This window comes from Gambusia affinis, linkage group LG09 (genome assembly GCF_019740435.1).
Source record: "Gambusia affinis linkage group LG09, SWU_Gaff_1.0, whole genome shotgun sequence".
NCBI lineage: Eukaryota > Metazoa > Chordata > Actinopteri > Cyprinodontiformes > Poeciliidae > Gambusia > Gambusia affinis.
The window spans coordinates 11,425,160-11,449,700 of record NC_057876.1 but is presented as its reverse complement, the minus strand read 5'-3'; the positions used below and the strand labels follow the sequence as shown (position 1 = coordinate 11,449,700).

Below are 24,541 nucleotides of genomic sequence, written 5' to 3'. Positions count from 1 at the left end.
AGCGACGGTCATCTGCTCTGATGCCAAGAGATGAATGAGTCTTGGTGTGGAAAGTGCATGTCAATGCCAGAACAAAAGCAAAAGACCGTTTGAAGATGCTAGCTGAAGCTGTGAAGAGAGCGTATCATCATCGACAGTGAAACCAGTCCGGTACCAACATGGGCTGAAAGGCCACTACAAAAATGAAAAAAGTCATTCTTTGTTAAGAAAACAGCACCATAAAAAAATAATAATAAACAGATTATTGTGGTTGGTGTTTCGATAAACACACATCTAAAATGGGAAGTATAAATGCATCGTGTTGCATGTAAATGTTTTACTGCTGCATGAAATGGTGCACAGTACTAAAGCAGCATCTCAAGCTTCAGGCAGTAGAAAGTTCAAATTTGAGCAGAAATGGGTCTTTAAAACTAAACACAGACTAGAAGGACACTTCCGAATTTGATAAAAAGCACATAAAGGAGTAAACTCTATTTACTCTCTGTTGTCTAACACCAAGCCCTAGCAGCATAACTACTAACTTCATCGTTTAGCTGCTTGTCAGCAGTGCAGTAACGATATGCCGTCATGACAGAATGGAGCTGAAAATGGGTCATAAAGATAAAAGATTTCCAACAAACTACAGAACGTCTGAAAAACTGCTGAAAAACCTCACAAAAGTCCCAGTCTGACATAAATGTAGGAGCCTTAAAAAACTATTTTAAAAGCAGCAGCAGTTTGCAGGACCAAAGTAAAAAGAAAAACATGGCCTGTGGAATATTGTATGCTTAATTCAGTTGTTGTATATTGAGTCAGCTGTGCATATTGTTTTGCTAATCAAAGCAAAGCAAGTCTGTGTCATGTGACCTGCTCAAAACAGCTGCTGTGGGGAGAAGCTTTAACGGAAAGCAGCTAAAACACTCCTTGTTAAATTTTATGACATTCGATACAATTTTATTAAGTCATATAAAGGAGAAAAGTCTTTTCTTGAGGTATCCTCTGCTCACTGAAAGTGTATAGAAATCTGTCACCATCATCGTTTTCAGCAAGTCTTTCCAAAAGAGAATCAAACATGTTTGCATTATTATCCCAGATCATCAGCAAACATTCTTTTTTTTCTCTTCTTAGAAATCAGTCAATTTTTAAAACATAAATTGTACTTATAAAAGTCAAAGCAAAACAAATGTTACTCAACTAAGTCTGTTCTTTTTTTTAAAAGAAAAATAGAAAAAAAAAGGTAGTCTAGTTCATCGATCAATGTTTAAATGTTACTATTATTTAAATGTCTTGAATCAGGCAGATTAGTGGCGGCATAACTCACACTAATACCAATCCCAAGCCAGAATTGAAACGATAGTTAAAGTTTTGCCAGGACATCTTGTTACAGCTCCAAGTCTCTTCTCTCGTTCTGCAAAAAAAGTTTCACTCAGCTGTCAGGCCGTCTGTCTCTCATGTCAGACTGGATGACGGTGCTGGGGGGTCACCAATCTGTTCTGCAGGCACCAGGAACCGTGCCGTCATGGCCGGAACAGCAGAACGTTTGGAGCTTTTTGCGAAGGTGTGCTTCAGCTCTTATGAGCTCTCGCACTGCGTGAGTCGATAGGGAAATAAAGTTTGCTGTGAACCCTGTCAACAGACTGGAGCGGGCAGAGCTGGCGCTTGGCACAGTCGCTAAGGAGGTGAGGTGGTTGCAGGGACTAAAAAGAAAAAAAGAACAGTACATTTATGTGAACTTAAGAATGAGAAAGCGTTTAAAGAAATAGAATCGTTTGGAAAGTTATCCATTAAGCTAATGTGATCTGTTGTCCAACATTGGGGGAAAATAATTAAGGACCTTTTGTGGAGGCATTTCTAAATCAGGCTATTGACATGAGAGTCATTCCAGGTCACAAGCTAAATCTTATGATAAAGTGGGTTGACCTTAAGGATAAGTGCTGAAAGTGCTTACCGAAATGTATTTAATAATTAGTTGTAGGAATGTTTCTGTGTTTTTCCCAGTGATAATAGCCTGAGAAATTTACCTTTGTGTGGAAACAACTTGCACAATTCATCAGGTCTAATCTTCCATGAATATGTTATTCTTTCTCTGGCTTTGAAGGATTTTGGGGACTCATCCTGAAATTCAGTTCTTTCAGAGATTTCTGGTTCTGTTCCAAGTCAGGTGACTGACTTTGTCTTCCTTCTCTGGAACTAGTCAAGATTTTTTGGCCGTTTGCTTTGAGATCATTTTTTCCCCACAAAATTTGTTCCATCTGCAGGTGATTCTGATCAAGTATGTGTGTCTAAATTACTCCATTGTTATTTTACTGTCTTCTTGACCACAGGTGGAAATAAGCCAGACACTTTCATGCTTTTTTAAAAATTTTTTTAATTACGATTTACTTTACTGATTCTCCTAAAATGGCGTATGCTATAGAATTAAAAAAACTCAACTTTGGTCTCACATGGACACACTTTACTGACTTTACCAAAGGTTTCGCAAATTTTAAACAGGATTCAACACGCTTTCCTTCTGCAGGTGAGTGGGCGTAGAGGACACATTTAATTTGCGAATTCGTTGTCTATCTTTGGCACTCTAGGAGTGATCCTTGACTATTGGAGGAAAATCTTGTAAGCAGAACATGATCATGGTCAGTTCATGTAGAAATTACGTACTTTCCGCCTCTCAATTACAGCCTCAACCATTGGTGCCTGAATGATGGAGCAAATGGAGCAACTGCTCCTGCAGCCATGCTCACTGGACCATTCAGACGTTCAGTGACACATCTGTAACGACTGCTACTAGTACGTTTGGCAACAACGCATAGGGCTGCGAAGGTCTTTGAGATCATTTGGCTTTAACTCGTCCTGGCATGCTTATTGTGTAACATTTTGGGAATTAGAAACCATTTTATGTTCCATAAATAATTGACGTGTAATACTTATTGTCGTCGCTGTGTTTGTGATGGCATATGCCGTCCTTCATCTTTAGAAACGGCTTGTTGCTGAAAACCTGAAAAATTCAAATACACCAAAGTGAAATACTACTTTAATAATTGCACTGGGGTTACAGAGAAATGAGTTTTCGATTTGTGCGGTTGGCCGTTGACAGGACTGTATGTTCTGCTTAGTTTTAGAAAAGAAGAGAGGACTTGTGTCAGTGGATTCGGGATGAAAAAAGACTAATTGTTCGACATTACGCAAGCAAACTAATGTGGTTTTGCACAACTTTTGATCCTCTAACAAGGTGTTTATTGCATCTCGTCCTGTTACAAAATGATATAGATGGTGTCTTTTAAAGTTCTGTACTGTAAGACCTACTTATTAAGTTATCTGTCTGTCTGTATGTTATTTGCTCATGGTAGATACCTGAATGTTTTTCTTTTTTTTGGTTCCACAGATGCAATGTTATAAGGCAAATTAATATCAGTAAATGTCAGTGTCAGAAAATGTCCTTTTATACCTATTTAAACCCATAGGTGCCAAATCAAGGATTTTCTTTCTACAGCAAGCACATTCCTTGTCACCATACGATTGTACATAGAATAGGCATTCCTTGCACTTAATAATGTTTTTCTTTGCCATCATCCATATGTGTGTGCATATTTGAGACAAACTACAGTGCATTGCTGTTCTTGTATCTCTATGCTTACATAAACTCACAATTTGTTTTATGGTCAATGTGCTTCAAGAAAGTAAATTAAATCTCTCTGCGTGGGCTATCTCTGCCCAACCGTGCCTCATCTCTTTGCTAATACCTTCATCAATGCACAGATTCTTGCATTCACCGTAAGGTCATGACCTAAACAATTTGCATTAAAATGTAAACAAGAAATTGAAACCAGCCACCTCAAGCCTTTAATGCAGCCTTTAATGCAAAAGTACATCGGAATGTTGTTGTTTTTTGTGTGTGTGTCTTTCAAGTTTCATGTCACTTCTCTTCTGCTCTCACTTACTTGTACAATGTCCTGCTGATAAAAGCCTAGAGAAAAACTTCACATCCAAACATCAACACAAATCCAGGCTTCCAGAGACAAACGATTTCGAGTAAATAAAGCCGACTTTCCAATGGGGGGAAAAAAAAGGGGGACGGGGAGGGGAATAACCACAGAAGTACCCTCTGGGAAATTTTCTCTCATCAAGCGCAAAGAGATTAACCAGGTGGACGTGTACTAATGAACAGGAGATCATAATGAAAGGAGCTTGTAAATGTAGCAGAGGCATGTGAACATGAAATGAAGCTTTTCCTGCCAGGAACCCGATGAAACACACGGACTAACGCACAGGAAACATTTTGTTTTACCGTTCCCCAGCAGACACCGAGACAAACAGCAACCAGAAAACTCGTTGGCTTGGGATTTTTTTGCGAGCACATCACAACAATTGCGCCTTGTGCAATCACACACGAGATAATGTCTGAATCAATCTGTTAAAGATAGTCATTAGTACAAAGGTCACTTTTCTGTTAATGTTTCTGACATTTCAACACACGCCTGTTAGAGAGACATAAAGAGGCTCTGTGCGCGTTCGGCAATCGTCATTTCTACACAGTTAAACGGTATTTTAAGAGAAGCAAAGATGTCTCATTGGAAAACTTTTTACACTCACACATAATAACAATGAATACATTTTTGGCTTTTAATAATGTGTGTGAACTGTTCTTATTTTATCAGGGTAGAAAAAAAAAAGCAGTTTTCTTTTTATCAAGAATTTGTTGTCGACATTTAAATAAATATCTCTAAGGAAGTTATGCCTCCAATGTGTACTTGAAGGTCAAAACCTAACGACATTCATACCCATATGAGGAAATGTATATATTTTTTTTATATAAACTTTGGGGCTGATCAAAACGGACTGTCATAAAGGTATGTCAGTCATAACACACTGAGACCTCAGATTAACGGAAAGCTGACAATGTCCAAAATGGTTTTGGAGTTTTAAAAACAGTCAGCAGGCGCCTAGTCACTAACCTTTACAAGGGTTGCAGAAAGTTTTTCTACTTTTACTGACAGGAACAGACAAGATAGAGAAATACTCACAGGGAAGTACATGAAAGGGACACACAACACAAAGTACAATCCCATACAGATACAGATGAAAAAAGGTTTGAGGAATCAAAAGGGGAATCTACAGTCAGATGCAACTTACTGATCACATAGTCTCCAAATGGATCCTCATTCTCTTCATCATCAAGGTAAACTGAGAGAGAAGAGATGGCAGAAAAAAAGAAAAAAAAATAAGAAAAAGGATAGAAAACAAAAACAAAGAAAAAGCCTGGCTTAGGCAACCAAAGCAAAAGTGAAATAAAAGAAAAATCAGACACGGAAAACAAACAAACAAAACAAACCAAAAAAAGAATACATGTAGGTTTGAAGAAATCAAATGAAGTCCAATCCTTCCATTGTCTACTCTTTTGCTCCTAATAATGTACCCAGCTTTCATGGAAGAGAAAAAATTTTGATCACTGACTGGCAAATTCGCAATTTTCTCTGAGAGCTCTTTCATCCTCACCCTCTCCAGCAGGACTAAGGATGGTATGAGAAGCCATTAGAGCTCACTAAATTTTCCATTAAGGCAGATGCATAGGTGTCAACAAGTTACAAGCCAAATGCAATGGGGAATTTTTTATTATTATTTTTTTTACCCCATTCTGGCCTCTCTCTTCGCTGATGATAATGCCATCACTCCGACTGGACCATCACGTTCCCATCAATAATCTTTCCCCTCTCCATTTGTTAATCATTTAAGTTTTCTTTTTCTTTTCTGCTCCCCATCACCCCTGGCTCCCATCCTTTAATGTGAGTTAGCATCCATCTACAGTGATCAATATCCCAAGGCTTTTGTTAAATGCTGCTCTTATGCATCCGAGACTCAGCGCGTGCGTCCGCCCGAGAGTGTCTGTTGTTTCGTGTCCGGCGTGCATTATCAGACTTTGTGTTTCGACATCAGGCTCTATTTGATGTTGCTTTTACTCAGCCGGAGACGCTAAAGAGGGACAACGCGGTCTCTCCAGCCTCGTCTTTTGTTTGCGTAAAATGCGAGAGCGTGTACAAGCGGCGCGTTTTAGCATGTCGAATAGGCCAGCCGCTATCGATCCCCGAGCGCCGGACATGTTTCAGACTCTTGACATCAATCAGAGACACGGACACGTAGAGATTCCCACTGCGCGCGTTTTGTCACTTCTCTTTCCTCGTTCCAGCAGCTCTTAGTGGACGAAAAGTCCTTGAACCGGTGGGCGAAGAGTTGAAGGTGTTCGGACCGCGCACACACACATTCATGCACGCCTCCTCGCTGGTGTGTATTTGTGAAAGCGAGCTGTCAGTGCTGCTCTCACACACCATTCATCACAAGCTACTAATTCTGTTAGACCATTGTGGAGCCTTTTGCACCCCACGTTGCTCTCTGAAAACTCAATCAGAGGCTAATGCCCCCAACCCCTTTCTGGCACACACGCACGAGCTCTCACTCTCGGCTTCCGCCTCGCGCGCATGCTCACGGCCGCCCCGGGGGGACGGCAGCGGTCTTGGAAGGCCACACCAGCTCGGCTCCGTAAGTGTTGCTTGTGTTTTGATGGACAGGAGAAGCCTGACCTTAGTTACTGCTGCTGTGAGGTGCTGCAGCTCAGATCTAACCGGTAAAAGTCTAAAAGAAAACAAAGTCATTTACCACTTACAAATTGTACAGTACGTAGCCTTATTAAGTTGAGGCAAAAATGATTAAGATTTTTAAAAAAATCAATCGGTCAGTTTCATTATCTTTTTAAAAAGAGTAATCTTTATCAAATATAAAGAAAAAAAAATAGTTCAAATAACAATTATTTGCTATCTATGCAAAAAAAAAAAATTACACAAAATTTTAGGATACAATTTTGCTGTTAGATTTTTATTCCATTCAGATTTTCTAGCTTGTGTTTACATTGCCAGTGAGATTTCTCACAATTGAGCAAAGAAACATTATAAAATTGGTAACACTTTACTTGAGGGGGTGTGCATAACACTGACATTACACCGTCATAAACATGACATAACGCCTGTTGTGAACCCGAAAGACTCTTTATGAATGTTTACAACTGTGGTTGTAAACATTCAAAGACACTTTTAATGTAAATTTGCACTAAAAGTTTGCACAAGCAAATGATCTTAGATTCTTTTGTTTCTGAGATCCCGAGATCTTAGAAGTAACGTTTGCTTGTATTTGGCGTAACTTGAGAGGAGTGGCATGTCACAGTCAGTCAGTAAAAATAATAAAGGGAGGTTGTTTTTTTTAACACATTTTTTTGACTCCGAAACCAAAAAATGTCAACACTCTCATCATAATTCTATCTCTACCACCAAGGCGTTTTTTTTAAATGTTTTTCTTTTTTTGAGACATGTAATGATTCCACTGAATAAAAACTGTTTAATATTGAAATATTTAAATTTAAATTTACAAATATTCATGAATTGTTATTGAAAATTCTGGAAAGTGAAACCGTTAATAGAAAAAAAATAGATAACATACTGAGATAATAAAAGATTCAAGCAATACAACTGACCAGGTTATCCACTCATATTTTAAAGACTTAGGAAATAACCTATGTTACTTGGACTAGACCTATGATCTGGCAAAGGCATTTTGGGAAGAGTAGGAGAAAATCAGTTCTTGTAGGTGAAAGGTCAAACATGAGGTGTTCATGTCCACAACCGAGTATACCAGGGAACACAGCATGTTGTGTTCAAATTCTTAACAAAGTCATAATTAAGTACCATCTTAACCTCCTTGATCACACAACAATTGATTCTGTGTCTCATTTTTGGGGGGCAACAAAAAAAAACCTGTCAGACAAACTGAACGAGTTTTAATTTGTACTTGCTTCTTTTGTGATATGCTAAAGAAGAAATAGGACAGCGCGGGCACAGGGACTTTGCCACCTGTGGCAGCAGATTTGATTAGTTAATCAGAGGATTTGCTTTGCTGAACTCTGCTTTTATAAAGCGTAATTACAGTGCCAACTTCAAAAAAGGAAAAAAGAAAAATGACAGCCGAAGAAATATCTCACTGCAGCTGTATGGAAATTAAGAAACTTCTCTTTTTTTTCCCACATCCCCCTCCTTTCTTTGACATTAACTTCAACACCACAAAAATCTTAAAGGAAAGGCACCAAAAAAAAACCAACTAAAAACTTGGATTGTGAAGCGGGCATCGTGTGAGGGCGGGAAAACGGGCACAATTGAGCATGCCCAGATAGGGGGGCAGGAGAAAGCCCGAAAGGCCACACTAAATTTAGCGCCACCTTTTCATTCTCTAATTATAAGATTAATGCATCCTGCCACGTAACGTCACATACTACCTCGTGATTTATTATCAGGCCGACCAGATGGAGAGATTGAGCCAAGTGAAGGAAATACGAGAGGGAAATGGTCTGAAAGCACCTAATCAGCATGCATGTGTAATTAGGCTGGGTCTTAGCGACGCAGCGAGTCTGTGCGGAGCAAAACACAACACTGAAGTTGAGTCGAATTCGTTCCGTTTCCCTCAACAGGCGGCTGTTTAATTAGCAGAAAAACGCTGAGGCATACGGATGCCTCCCAAACACATGTAAATATTGGTATATTCAATATAGCTATGTTGATCGAGGCCTTGACTTTGGGTTTAAAAAAATATATACGTATCAGCATTAAAACTTGATCTCACTTCATCCATGCGTGGACTAATCATTCTCCCTCCAGGTCAGCACAGATTGGAAGTGGCCACCGGGCTCTGGCTGTGGGAAATTTACAAGCCCTCCAATATTCCTGCCTGTGTTTCCAGACGGGCATTTTACGAGGCAGCACACAGTTGTGACGGTAAATCTCTTCTTCCTCCGTGCCAAAATGAAATCACCCGATGCCGCTCTCCGTGGCCCGTATTTGTAGGCCTCAGCGAGCTCGTGTGCGTGTGTGAGGATATTGCGTGCTTGCCGCTGCCAAGTCAACGCTCAAGACTCTTTATTTTAATAGTGTCTGGAAGGGGCTGTAAAAGATTTTGTTCAATATTCAACAATAAAGCCGGATGTAAGGAAACTCTGAAATCCCTGCGCCGCACTTTCAAAACTAATTTGATGGCCTTAACATACTACCCCATAATTGGAATTTAGCAGTGAGTGAAAAAAGAAGAAAATGAAAATAACAAGAAAGAGAAATATAATCAAGAAGTTGAAGTTCGGAGACTGATGTAATGTATATAAACCTGCAGAATATATGCCTCAGTGAAGTACATGTTCATATTAACTGACATGATTTCTGCATGTTTTGCATCCTTCGAAACTTGTTGCGCGTGATGATATCTGTGACCGTTCTCACAGGGAGATTATTCAATAAAAATAACAAATGCTCCACAATCAAATATTTATAGATTGTAGTTTTTAAATTATTGATGCAAAGCAGCTCATTACCGAACTAGGGCTGAGGTTGAAAATATTGTGCTTGGGAAAAGAAAAAGGGAAAGTATAATGAATGGACCCTGAACACAAATACTGGGGTTTTGCTATGTTCGGATTTGCATTTTAAGAGAATAAAGGGAGTGAAAAAGTAAATTTACTCAGTGTTTCTGCTCATTCTGACTGACTGGTATGAAATGTGCTTAAATTACAGCAATATAATTGCACAAATGAAGCATATAGAGACATGTAGAATATAAAGTGTGAAATATAAAAAGCAAAGACTTTTAAGTAGGAAGTTTTATGCACAGAAAGGAAAATCATCAGCTGAAAACAACCTGAATTTCACTCCCAGTCAGCAAACACATTTCACTGTCATTATTACTTCAATAAAACCTAGGACCAGGAGTAGATGTGTGAGCACATTGTGCACATAACAGAGTCGAGTGTAGTTGGAACCATTTGACCAATGACTTTCATTAATTTGGAAGAATTTTTGGACCAGTTTTCTTTCACAACAACGTTGAAGCTTTTGAAGTTCTTATGCAATCAGTAATGCGAGACTCTCAACGAGACACGTGTTTTTTATTCATACTGAATCAAGCTCAAAGTTGGACTTGGCCATTGGAACAAGTTTAAATTATTTCCATCCACAGGTCATTCTGTTCTAGATTTCTTGTGTGCTCCAAATGGGCGATGTTCATTTTGTCCCTTTTCCCATTTTGTAAATTTTGGTTATGACTCCAAAGTTTTGCTTGAGGGTATTTTGTTTCATCCAGGGTCGTAGTGGTCCAAGTCCAGGTAAGGTTTTGAACCATTGAGGGCAAAGTGGGCTTGAAGCCTCAGATGTTTTTCCATCACTCTAAGTCAAATTTCAACACTAATGATTGAAAAAAAAAAAAAAAAAACATCTTCTGTCAAATCAATGGTGGCTAAGTTACCTCTAATCGTGCATCGCTTCAGGATAGGAATCTAAACATGTAGTTTTTATCCTCAAGTCTGCATCACTACTTCGATATTTTTTTTATATTTATCAACAGTCCTCTTGTAGTCGTTTAACATTTAATTCAACCTTCATAAAAATAAAAAATAAAACTGTTAAATGACCTGGCGAGATAAATAAACTGATGTACAGTAATAAAGCCCAAGGTTGCACAATGAGTTTTTAAAACAAATATGAAATTGAGATAAGCTGGGGGCTAAACTGCAGCTAATAAATATGAAACTATGGCGCGGTTTAAGTTTCTCATGGTTTTGCTCATGAATGAGGGGAAAAAATGGAGCAGGGTTATTGATAGGTGGATTGGTTCTGCATCTGCACCAATCAAAGTCATAAAGAATTACAAACCATGTACTCTGTGTGTGCTGTACTTTGTATGCTTAATTCGATTGATTGTTTGTTTGTTTTTGGGGTTTTATTTTGCTCAGTATGATAGTTTGCATCACATCCAAGCTGTCCTGCTCTGGTCTCATCTGTCCAAATTACTGTTTTTATTTGTGTTGTTTGTTCAGATGCAACTTAAGCCGTGCTGCCATTTCCCCTCACTGCAGACAAGCAGCTTCCTTTTTTTCAATCCTTTCAGACAAACCATGCTTGTTCTGTCTTTTTCTTTGTTTTTATTTGTTCCTCTATACACTTAAGTATTTAATATACTAACTAAAGCTTGTAGACTCCGAGACGAAGCTCTTAGGAGTTTTACAATTTCTCTGAGCGTTGCACACCAGCCTGACATTGGGGTTAACCTTGTTGGAGCATCCACTCCTGAGAACGCTGTTAACCGTTTATAACATGTTCCACTTGTAAATAATCTCTCTCGATTGGAAAATAATGGACTCCATCTTGTCAGGACATCCTCCCATAATCTTTAACAGACTGGTGAGCTAATACAATCACTTATCTAAGATTACTCCAGATGTCTTTCCTCCTTTACTCTGGGCTGATGTAGACCTTAGAGTTATCCAAGTGCCTGAACTTCTCTTTTCATTGAGGTACTCACACATATTGATGGTTAGTTATGAAAGTACACATGATGGATATCACTCTGTTTTGGGAATTTTGACACACTGTTGCTGGAATTTGACATTTGCCCAATCTAGATACGTAAAACCAAAGAAAATGTTGAGGAAAAGTGGAGACTGTTGCCAGCAAAGTGCTGGCCGTCCGTATGGAAAACTCAGCACACATTTCTAATCAGAAACCTCTTAACAAGGTGAAACGTATTCTTGCTGATCAGAGGCATCACTAGTTGTCACAACTTTTTAACTGCTACCATCAAACAGAAAGAAAAAAAAACAGTCCTTTGTACCAAAAGCAATTAGTTTCATTCAAGACGTTGATTTGTTTGTTGTCTTTCATGGCCAGCTGGTGTGAACTGGTAGGATTTTTATGTTCCTCTTATGACACTTTAATTTGAATTAGTTTTAATTAATTATGTATGGATTGTATTTTACATACGTTGGATTATCACAGCGAATGTTTCAGCTGTATGCAGATAAACCACGACTTGTTGAGTCTGTCTAAATAATTGTCTACGGTTAAGTGTATTTTGAAACTGTGGGTCTTTTTTTGAAAAATATTAGTTTTTCTTTTGTTGGCTTGTTTATAAGTCTGTAAGTTGCACGTGTCGTGAAATCACTCCAAATTGTATCTATTGAAGACAAAGATTTACTGTATTCTATCCTAAGTATAGTGAGAAAGGGGAAGCCCATCGTTAAATCCATTATTGGTTTTAATTCTGGACTATTTTTCCTCTGAATTAAGTATCTTCTGAAGACAATTGGTTGCAGAGAGTGTGAAAGGCGCACATTTTAAATGACTTATAGACATCTAAAAATACTTTAATGCTGTTTTTTATTGAAAGTTGTCTAAAATTACCATTCAAACTCACAATTATCCAGTGCTCTGTGTGGATCCACCACATGATGTTCTTGCAAAATGCTTCATCACTGAATACTTTTCAGTAGCACTCTGAACAAAAAAAACCCCGGGCTTAGTCACTGATGAAAGCACGCAACACACGCTCAGCTGAATTCAAAAACCCACAGAAAGATATACATTCGTCTCTGTTGACGGCGCTCTACATCAATAATGTGACTTCCAAGTTAAAAAAGGTGTTTATGTGGTGCTAAATGTGTTGAGACTAGCAAAGATGCCGGCCATGTATTGCAGGGATCACACTTTTTAAATCTGTTATTGACCCAGGTTGTGTTCTGTTTGTTTCCCAGGCTTTTTATGTCTTTCAAACAGCTAAAAATAGCAAACGTGTTTGGGAAACTTGAATGATATTTCTCCTTCTGATCTGCTCTTCATTTGTTAGCATCGTGACCTAAACGGTTTTAGCATCCAATCAAAAAAATAAAATAAATAAATAAATAATGAATGAGTCAGAGGAAATGTTGGCACAAACATTTTCTCCAGCCAGCCCACACTTCTTAGCGAACACGCTTCTAATTAGGGCGCTGTGTTTTTTTTGTTTTTGTTTTTTTTTTACGTTTCGGTCGTGAACTCGGCACAGGTGTGTGTTCATCCACATGTATGCTTGTGCCCTTAAGGGGAGCCCCATACTCTTAAACTAACACCTGTCAGTCCTCAATGACAAGAGCATTAACAAGAGATTGTGAGAGGCGCAGCGTGAACGAAGACAAGAAAGAAGAGGAAGCTTGAAATTACGAAGAAGGCAGATGAAAGAAGGGTGAGATGGCAGGGAGGAGGAGAAGCACGGGAAGGTGAGACTTCTGAAGATTGCTGCAGACGCCACGAGATGAGAGAGGTGCAACATGACGTTCGGTGTTTAGGCCCGTCATCGTCTTTTTGATTTGCCACCATGCGCTTATGATGTGTTCCTCTGTCTGCTGCTATTATTAGACCCTCAGATCATTGTGTTGATATTTTGACATCGGGGCTCGAGTTGCACCTGTTTCGCACTCCCTCACATGTGAAGAGTTCGGGGCTCACACACCGTTTCCCTTCTCAAGACAGACAAAAGACAGACAGGCAGGCGGAGAGTGACAAGCTCTGTACGATTTTTTACTTTTTTTTTGTTGTTTTTGACACACAAACACTCGGGACCACAACGCGCGCTCCGGTCACACGCTCCGCCTCTATCTAAGTTAAATGATCATCCCTCGGACGGGAGAGAAACCTTCCTCTGTGTGTGGCATCCTTGTTTTTTTTTTTTCAGAGATTTTATTCAGAGGAAGATTCAAGGGCGAAAATATGAGATTTCCTTATTCCGAGAGACAACTGTTTATGAATTAAGTTGATCAGACAGAACACGCGGGCTCTTCTTTTTCTTTTTTTCTTTTTTTTTTTATCAAGCTGTTGCACCTTCCTCTGATCTCCTCATGCTGCCAGACACGCGAACGGAGGGGTCTGATGTAAATGTGTCGTCTTTGAAGCCTTGAAATGAGCTTTAGCATGTGAGTTGTTGGTTTCTCTTAAAAGTTCTATAGAAACCTTTGAAGTCCAGAGATGCGTTTCATTGGTTTTGACACATGCTCTCATAATTGTCCATCTATCCCACATTTGTGCTCACTAAGCATGGCCCGTATGAGAATGTCAGGGGATGAAAACCTTGGGTAAAACCATTATTTTAGATTAAACTTTCAATCTAAAGTGTAAAATATGATCGAAATGCTTTTATTTATAATAATAATATTGCTACTATTTGCTGTAGAAAACATGTAGAGTAACATTTATTATAATTTTAATACAGTGAAACCAAGATTTTAATATTAAAATGTAATATGAATGTAATATATGTCTTTAGCAGGTTCTGCTCTACAGATAAATTGAGTTAAAGAGCTGATATTAGTTGCCTCACTGGAACTGTAGTTTTTTTTTTTTTGTTATATTTACTGAACAAACAGCATCATGACACCATTGGAGAAGATTAAAGCTAATTTAGCTGAAAAACCAAAAATACTCCAAGTTTGACCATTTTATGAAGCGATGACAAATCTCTCATCTGAAAATGAAAAGAGTGCGGCAAAACGGACAAGCTGTAAATTATTCACCCCAACTGACAGGCCGGGCAAGAAGAGAAGCAGCACAGAGCTCCATGGTAACTCGGGAGGAGCTGCAGAGAAAAGCGGCTCGGGTAGAAAAATCTGACAGCATCTGATCCACAAATCTGGTGAGGTTGTGGTGTCGGAGTCTGTTTTTCAGCTATCTAACGAATAGTGTGGAGAAACAGGATGGAGAGACACACAGAGGTGCTTCTGTGTCTCTCTTGGAGTTGCAGTTTTAAAACAGAATAATTATTAAGAGATGAGTTGCTCTACTATATTTTTTAAACAAAATGGCTGCCTTAGGTTTAAGTGATTAGAATTATTGTCAACCTCACAGATGACTGTTTCTGGCAAGTGTTTGTTCTGGTTTTCCCCTCACCTGACCAGCATTGTGCAGCAACATGCAAGGGCCCCAAGCCAGAGAAAACTCCAGCCACTTTCTTTAGGCTTGAATTGACTTTAAGCCACATGAATGGTCTGGCAGAAAATGTTTGCTGTTTTGAGAAAATTGTACAACCTTCATACAAATACTTGGCCTATAACCAATATGATGGTAATCCTGATTAGATTGATGGACGGGAGTGACTGGATGGTTGTGGGGAGTTTTATCTTTCCAGTAAATAAGAAGAGTAGACCCTGAAAACTTTGTCAATACGTCACAGAGCCAACACAGAAGGACGCAAGACAGCCAGGAACGCCGCACTCCGACGCGTCAGTTAGGTTTTTTTGGGGGAAATGAGTCCATTCCCAGTTAAACAAGCAAACGCCTCACAGAAAGCTCCCAACATCTATACTGATGACTGAGTCATCAGTATAGATGCATCCAACCGACAAATAAAAAGGTCTGGCTTTGGCAGGAGTACGAGTTCTCCATAAATAACCGCATTTGACAAAGTTTATTTATGGAAACCAGAAGATGAAAAGAACACTTTTGATCTCCACGCTGTGACACCATACTGCAGGCGAGCGATTATCACAATGCGGAGCTGGATTAAGCTGCTAATTTTACAAGGTCTGCAAATGTCGCCGACAGAGTGGCGTTCTCGTGGCCCTGAGACAAAGAAATGCGGCGCGGCGTCTGCAGCTGATATCTGCAGCAACGAGATTAGTCTGGTAATTAACCACAAAGCAATTATCGGTTGGTTGGATGAGAAGCGCGTCTCTCGGAAGGTGTTTCTTGACGTGTTTAATAGGTGTTGAGTAGTTTGATCAGTCAACAGAAGTTGTTTCTGAGATCAGCCGTCCAACGGCGGTTGATCCAAAGCTGATGCCGGCGCCAGCCGAGAAGTCAATTAATTAGACTGTTGCTCTTCCTTTCATCCACTTTTCATTAACCTCCACTGACACGTCGGCGGAGCTGGTGCACAGGTTTACGACTGCGTCGGGATTAACGAGGAAGTGGGAAGCCGGCAATAAACAAAGTTGCCAGAGGAAGGAGATTTCCCTGGATACCTCACACTTTCAGGCTACATCTGCTGTAACTCATATCCATGTTAAGAGAAAAACTAAACTTTCAGCACTATGTCAGCCGGTAAAACATGACTATTGATGTACAATGCCTTGCCACGTGTGTGTGTGTATATATATATAAATATATGCCCTGAACTGTTCCGTATTATTACTGAGATTAAATGCGGCCGACATAAAGTGTATGTTTATAAAATGGATTTCTATTTAGAGACAGAAACATGAAAAGTTTGGAATGCGCTGATATTTCTCGATAATACCTCGTGCAATCACATGAAATAGTGAAACAGTGTCCACCTACGGACAATTCAGTCTCTTCATTTATACAGCAGATCTGCGAGCGAACATTTGTGAACAGACGGTGACAGGAATACAAAAGGACAGATCAGACACGTCCGGAATAGGATGTGGATTCAAACAACAGTGGCAATAGTGGCGCTTGAGTCTGGGTCCCCAGCAGAGCAGAGGAGCACCACCAGGAAGTGCTGTTCTTGGTGTAAAGTTGAGGGAAATTTAAAAGCAGAGCTAAAGATACTGTTCAATCCATCTCAAAATGGAGTTTTGCACAACTGCAATCCTACCAGATATTCCACCAAAGCTCCAAAGAAAAAACAAACGTAGGAGCAAAAGGTCCATGATGGATGTGCAGCATGAGGCTTGAGAATGGAATGGAGGTTCAATTTGCATCGGAACGATGGATGAAACATAAACAGGGCTATGATGTATCGTTTTAGATGAAGGTGTCCACACCAAACCAAATTATGATCTGATGTATGATAGAAATCATTTTGAAAACCAATTTTCTTGTTCTTTACCTTCACAATTCTGCTTTATCTTGTGTTGCATAAAATACCAACTAAATACATAGAGATTTGTGGTTGTGACACGAGAAAATATGAAAAACGACTATGAAGATGAACACTTTTGCAAGGCAGTGCAAACCTTTTGTGAAATCACCAAAAGACATCGAGGTCTGTTATGCTCCATTATTTCAATATCCGAAAAGAGTGAAACATTTATGTTGGGAAGTCAGAGAAGAGGAGATTTAAGAAATGGTGCTCTTTGAGTATTCTGAGTGAGTGCTATTGAACCAAAAACAAAATATATATATATATATATATATATATATATATATATATATATATATATATATATATATATATAAATAAAAGATGTCTTTCTTGGGGTATTCCAAGTAATCATGAACAGATTAAAACAATCAATTTAATGGTTTTCTGTTGTCCTCTCAACAAAAACTCCTTCATTTGACACAGTCTGCTTCTTTTCTTTCACATATAACATCTCAACAATGCTTCAGCTTCTACTTTTTTCTGTTTTGTTTGTTTATTTACTTTTTTCCTACCTGACTCGTCATCAGACTTGTTGTCATTCTCGGAGTCAGTGAGGGTGAGGGCCGAGTTCTCACGGCTGGACACGCCCGAGCTGCGGCGAGATTTCACACCTGCGCGCCCGGCCCACAGCTGAATGGCTCGCTCTGGAGACAGAGGCCCCTCTGGGTCCGAGTCTGCGTCTGAGCCGGCGCTGAGGGAGTAACCCCTCTGGAGGAGGCCCAGGTCAGGACAGTAGGGAACGGCAGCGGGATGCGGCGGGGGAGTCTGCTCACAAACTCCCAACTCAGCGAGGGTGAAGTTACCCCCTGCGAGTGAGAGGAGAAAATGGTGTGAAGAAGAAAATAAAATAAAAGAGACTTTAATGCAAAGAATGACACAAGGTAAATGTCGTAAAAAAAAAAAAAACAACTACTGCACAAGCAAGTATTCGTGAAAAGGGAACGCACGCAGGCCAGATCTACAAAACAAACCCCACAATCACACGCAGAGAAGCACACTAATTATGAAACTACGGAGGCGGAGGATGAAAATTGGGCTTTGTTGTGGCAGGCAGGAGGGGGAGAGATGACGCAGCATGAATCAGGCACAAAATTCAAGCTAGCTGCTGGAAGAAATGTGTACTGGCCTGCAGGCCTGTTAGGGCTGGCTTTGAAAACCTGCTTCCCTCGCTTTCCTGATCCACACTGGCTTTTATGAGCTGTTGATGCGAGATCAAAGAGCTGCTCACTTGAGTCCTCTTGGACTGTAGTGGAGCAGCTTTAGTTGCCTTCTGGGTTTGATCATCTCCCCACCTAGTTGCCATCACAAGCAAAGGACCCCGGGGCTCACAGTCCTCGCTGCGGCTCCAGGGGACTGGCTGCAGCGCGAGTCCCCTGGAGCCCATCGCTCTCCCCCTCAAGACAAACTGGCTTGTCACATCCAAAATAAATATATAAAATTATCCAAATTAAAGCACATCAAAGTAGATCAATAAACAGCACTGGAGCCCAATTAAATCCAAGCTGAGGAAAAAGCAATTAAGAAAAAAGGCATGCTCAACCAATTTATTCTCCATACTAATTAAAAGAGTATTGTGGATGCAATCGCACGCCATCAGCTGTCGGGGTAAAAGGACCAGGGGAAAAGCAGTTGTGATTGACTTCATTAGCAGTTTGTGAGGGAAAGCAAAGGAAGAGGCGAATGAAGAGAGGTTGCCATCGTGGAGGTGCACCGTGCGATTCCGAGCACCGGGGATCAGCACAGCTGTGCGGCTCGGTTTGACTGCGACTCGTCAGGCGTACGGACGCAATCACCGAACGAGACGCATCAGAGGGATGAATATCGTCTCCTGGATCCTCATTGCTTCCTCTTTATACTGAAACTCCCGCGTTGCGCTGAAAATGAAACTTACCAGGGAACTGGTGAAAGGCCCTTTACTTCTACTCAGGCAAACAGATGGACTAGACTAGAGAGCCGAGACGATTGAATAGCTCCACAGGTGGAAACAGTTAATGCGGCGCAGCTTGCCAAGCTTCCAAATAGCTACAGTGCAAAGGCGTCCGAGCATCGCAAGACGTGAGGGAATATTACAATATTCTCTTTTTCTCTGCTTCTTTGTTGTCTGTTCCTCCCACTTATCACCAGTGATAACAAAAGGAGACTTCTTTACACTACATAAGGAGACTACACTACGGTGTCTAACTACAGCCCATACCTGACATAAGATATCGAAGAAGAACAGGGGAGAACTCCAGGATGCCTGAGAGAGTAGAAAACATGGGTTGTTTAAAATCAGTTGACAACGTATCTTCAACCAAACCATCCCACCTTCACAGCTAGGAAGCATTTGTTGACTGGAATGGAGAGATTATTAGATGGTCTGAAAGGAAAAAAAAGTTTTTTTTCTTTTTCTCCCTTTCAGTGAATGTGTCAAACCTAGGCAGACTGGGGTTATGCTGACGCCAACACTCTTTAGTGTGGAAGTCGTTCCGAAGGTAATAGGACTTGAAGTTAGCATTTCACTGTCAGTAAGGTGTTTAAAAAAGGAAGTCAAAGGAATAGCTGTAAGAAGCTTTAATACAAGGAAATTCTGATTTTCTACAAAGATTGTTCAGCGAGGTTCTCTGCTGTAACAGGTAGCCTCCGCAGCAGACGTTTCTTTTCTTTACCATGTTGTACTTTCTGGGCCTTTGGATTGCTTTGAAATTATTTTTTGAGGTACCACAAGGCATCCATATGTGTGCCCTTCAGGGTGATTTGTTAACTTCACAAGATACAAGGAATGCCTGTTGCATCAAAGCTGCTCTGTTTTATCCTTTTGAACAATCAACTTCTTTCCATAATGGAAAATGCAGAACGTTGAAATGTTAGACGCTTGTCTTAACTGTATGATGACAGTCACATCCTCACAGTGACTAAGCTAAGCTAACCAGGCTGGTTGCCCATGTAAAATGTTTATTAAGTATACATGCAAATAATCAAGAACTACAGACACGAAAATAATGCATTTTATGAAAAAGCTTTTAAAGGAGAAGTCTCGAAACAGCTTCTCCAAGCTGCTTACAAAGAGTTCTGATTTCCTTTACGAGCTCCTGTTTTATTGTCAAAGAAAAATAATATAAAAACAGTCAAAGGGGCAGAGGTAAAAAGAACAGAGGTTGTAAACGTAGCCTAATCAACATGTAACCTAATCAACTAGAAAACTACTCAACTGCTCACATGAAGATAAACAGACATCCTGACCTCCACGTAAAAACAAAATGATAATTATGTTTATTTTGAGACAATAGAATATTCCTATTCTATAAGCAGGTTAAAACTTTACACAAACTTGAAATCAGAACAACCGACACCAGTCCTTTGATTGGTGTTCCCCTTGGTTTTATAAAGACGGTCCCATCTACGACTAAACCACAACCACAGACAGTTCAGACAAATGTTAACTTGTCCCATGAAGACATTTTCATACTGTTTGCGTATGCTGGTACAGTTTGCCACATGATTCTAACATTACATCCCACAGGAATTTACTCTGTAGAATTAACATCTTAGTGATTGTGCATGTAAAATCCCATCCCTCCTCATCAGCGTCTGCAGTGGATGTAGCCCAACATCGCATGTACTCAAAGAAAGATGGATTTGTGTGAGGGGTTTGGAGTAGGCACAAAAATCTGTCTTAGTCATCCTACAAATAGAAAACCAATTGCATGTTTGTTACACGATATTATGACAGATGTGGAGAGAGGAAAGTATGGCTTTGCATTCTAATCAGATCATGACGGCTAAAGTCACACATGTGCCTAAATGTGTGTCTTTTGAACGCTGGGAGCTCTTTAGTTGCCATTTAAGCAACACATTGCATCTACATTGTGCTAGAATTGCTGTTATTTCCGTAACATAAGCCTTGAAGCTTTTATCACAGCTTTTTTACCGCCAAGTTTCAAAAGGCTGGACCTCTGCATGGTGAAGGAGACGGGACACCACATGAGAGGAAATCTACCTCGAGACGAAAATGACACTGGGACTACATCTCAGTCCAACGCTCCTTAAAACAGCATAATGGAGGAGGATTGTTGTGATGATGTAATCAAAACAGAATAGCAGGTTCTTAAAGAGACAAACAGCAATTTCAAGGTGTCAAATTGCGAAGTCAAGAAACATCTGCTGCATGGCCACAAAAGATTCACAGTGTCCAGACAGTTTAGATGTGCAAGGCCCCGCCCACTTATAGAGGCTTAGTTTGTTTTAGTTTAGTCTTGATACATCGGTTTCCCTCGTCACCTTCTCAATAAAATGTCAGGCTATCTCACAATCTAATAGGAGTCAAAGTGCTTAATAATGATTAACTTGAACACACCCCTGATGAGTAAATTAAAATCCTCAGGTCATATGTGCAAGTACGTCGGCGGAAAAGATAAAAAAAAGTCTGACCTTTCACAGAAGGTAAGTTATCATAATTAGTGTCAATTTTTTTAATTTAGTAATTGCTGATTCTCTAAGATAAAGGAATATCTTTCCCATTTGTTCTGCTAGAACCTCCCTAAATATTTCTTAATCTTTGAGAAACAATTAGGACGGCGGGCAGATTTAAGGTAGCAGACTTAAAAATATTTTGGAAATCCATCTGGAGATAGATGTGTGCCGAGGCTGAAGTCCACGACTCAGTCGTCCTGGGTTCAATTCCCGATCTTGGTCCATTTGCTGCATGTCGTCCCTTTCTCCATCCACCCTTTTTCCTGTCTCTCTAATGTTCAATAAAAGCCATTAGTGCCAAAAATCTATCTAAAACATCTCGCCAGATATCTGCCACATTGAAAAGAAAAAAAGAGAAATGTACAAAACAGAACCAATTTAAAAAGAAATGTGGTAACGTCAAGGAATATTAGTTTAAACACTGGAAAACAAAAAAAAATAGCAATCTGACAGAAATTTATTGAGTCAAGGACTAATTATCAATGTGCGCTGAAATGAGAACAGAGATGTGCCAGGATAGTAATTAGTACAATCATTCAATTTAAATTGAGAAAAGGTTTTATGAAATAAAATAAAAGTATGAAAATGTTCAGCGCTGAGTAATAGAAGCAGGAAGTGGGTTGTAGCTTGGAATGAAACAGAAAACTGTCCCAAAATGGCAAAGTTAGGATAATATATACATATATATAAAACAAGATTAAAGATATTTACATACTACATGACATAATGTGTGGTAGGATGAATTTTTTTGTAAATATCCAAAATATGCATCTGTATTTGTGCACGAGGACAGACTAATCACAATAATGAAAGACAAAAACAGTGTCGTGAAAAAGACGTGCAACTCCAGCAGAAACGTTATTTAACAGCTTTGTTATGTTACGTTAGATGTCTATTGTCATCTGTGCAACTTAACCATGAGGAATTCCAACTTGAATACAAACTAACAAAGCAAATAAAAGAAAAACAGAGCAGAACGAAGGGAACAGCCAGCCTCGACAAATGATTTGGTGCGAATTAAAATAGGTAGCCTTGATTGTGCTAAGAATACACTCTTGGTTTGCAGGTGAGGTACAATTTATAGTAAAGAAAAGCCGTGTTAGTTTGAAAACAGCAGGAGTTCAGCTTGTGCCTGATTGCAAAGAGTCGGTTCTGCTGTTAGCAGAGTTCCTAATTTGCTTGCGATTATTTTTTAAAAATGGTGGCCAGTTGTGAGGGCTCTTCAAGCAATTAGGCACTAAAGGTGCTCTGTGGAGCCACGGGTAATACTACTACTACTTTTTTAAAAACTCTTAAGACTTGTGTATAAATGAATAAAGTAATCAACAGGTGTCTTTGGTTTACTATGCGACTTGCGTGATTCAGTCTTTCTTGTGAAAATGATATGCCTGTAGCGGTTTCGAGGCTGGTTCAAAAATATGTATCAATCAAATTCTTGTGTAAAGTCTCCAGGGAGAATACAGCACACCCTTGGTATTCTCCATTCTTGTTAGCAAACCCAAATTTTCCCACACAAGAAATTATTATTATTTTTTGTTAGTTTAGTAGCAAGTGGATGCTAAAACGGCAGCAGTATATTTCTAACAATTAGCTAGCACGAATTAGCGTATCGTAGCAACTCTAAGAATGGTAACATGGGGATATGTCATAGCTGACTTATTATTGCTAGACAGAAGACAATTGCGGAATGAAAAAGACAAACACTCAAAGAGAGAGAGCCACTCAGCAGCACATCTGGGGCTGCTATGTATAAGCCTGTATTTGGCGACCATTTTCTGGACAGCGGCCAAAGAATCCCGGGAACAACAGAAGCATGGGTGTGGCTTGAATCAAAAAGGCACTGTGGCTTCGGAAAGGCTAATTGTTGTTTAATTATGTCCTAAATTTAAATTATATTTTTGCTTACAACAACTCAAACTTTTAATGTCTAGCAAGTTGTTTTTACCATCTATTAAAAGAATGCCCCTCAGATTTATTTCACTTCCTGCTACAGTGGGGCTGAAATTACAGTAAAATCCCGATATCGGCTGGAAAGCGCAAAGTCTCCCCTTTTCAGAAACTGTTGGAATTTTCCAAGTAGCGGAGTTACAGTACTGCACGTTTGGCTTTATCGCCAGCACTCCGTTTAGGACTTAAAGGTTTAATCAAAACTGTTAAAGAAAAGAAAATCTCCATTTTACTTAATAAAAGAAATCCTTTAAAAGGCACATTTTTAAACAGGTGTTCTTTGAATAAAATTTTTATAAATGGTCAGCAGCATTCACATGTTATAAAATGATAAAAACAGAAGAGATCCATAAGAGGGCTAATACTTTCCCAGGTTTTTCTAAACACTCGGTTATGATCGGGGCAAATAAGCTTCGAAACTTTGGGATAAAATATATAGAACAATAAAAACAGAAAATAGTTTCATTTGTCATTGTTGCACAGTAACACAAACACAGAACCCTCAGAAAAAACAGTTCAGAAAAAACCTTTGCAATAACAGCATAGTTTCTGCTGAAAAAATATGACTCTTCTTTGCATTATATAATATAAACATTCTGCTTTCCTTCATCATAATGAAAAGGAATAAGCAACAGCAATGTTTAAGCTACATTGTAAGTCATTGTACAAGTGTTTGTAATCTGATAGCCCCTCAGAAAAATAGCTCATGTTCCAGAGAACTTTGAAGAAATGTTTAATATGCAGAGATCTCAATCTTTAATGTTTCTGTACGTGGAGGAGACACTAGAATGAGTCTTGTATTTCTGTTTATTTACCTCTGGAGGACATGCATACAGACACATTATTATTTTTTTTTTTGCTTATCTCCCCAGTACTAATGTTTCTGTCTTCTGCACCTGAGACGCATCATCATTTGGAGTATTCATGCATCCCCATGCTTATCTCAGAGAAATAAGCGACGCGACGGAGGGGAGAAAAAAAAAGAAAGAAGCATCTTGTTGGAACCGTACACCTATGCAGCAGCATGTGTGGGTATAGCCATGGCTGATAGCCATTAAACCAAATGTCCTTCCCTGGATAAAAATTCATTATGTACATGTGTGGGAGTGAACGTGCGCAACGTTGTGGCATGTGTGTACGAGTACAACCGCTCGCGAGTAGACAGCTTTGAGGGATAGAGGGGCCTATCATTAAAAAATCATTTGTGCTTGTTAGCAGTTTGACAGGAAAAGTATAGGCAGCAGGACTCTGCATTTTGCTGGTTGACTTTGTCTCACCCCACTGAGTAATTCTGTAGAGGATGTAAAGCGAGCAGAATTTGTGGATTTCATTGCCTGCAATTATGTTGCTTTTTCCAGATCCAGTAGCTCATAGTCAAGGCCACCCTCGGACATGTCATTTTGAGCATTCATGGGAGTGCTTGCTCAGAACAAGTTCTGATTTGAACTTAAGTGCCGAA

At 39.6% G+C, this 24,541-nt stretch overlaps 1 protein-coding gene across 3 annotated transcripts in view; it reads right to left on the bottom strand.

The window, feature by feature from the left end:
* The window catches only part of tenm2a (teneurin transmembrane protein 2a), a 319,228-nt gene that overhangs the window by 171,485 nt on the left and 123,202 nt on the right, over window positions 1–24,541 (bottom strand). For all 3 annotated transcript variants that reach the window (XM_044128023.1, XM_044128020.1, XM_044128022.1), the window contains exons 3-4: window positions 18,878–18,922; window positions 17,196–17,489 (exon numbers count right to left, since the gene is read on the bottom strand). In XM_044128023.1, coding sequence (XP_043983958.1) covers window positions 17,196–17,489; window positions 18,878–18,922 — 339 coding nt within the window. The remainder of the gene's footprint in view (window positions 1–17,195; window positions 17,490–18,877; window positions 18,923–24,541) is intronic.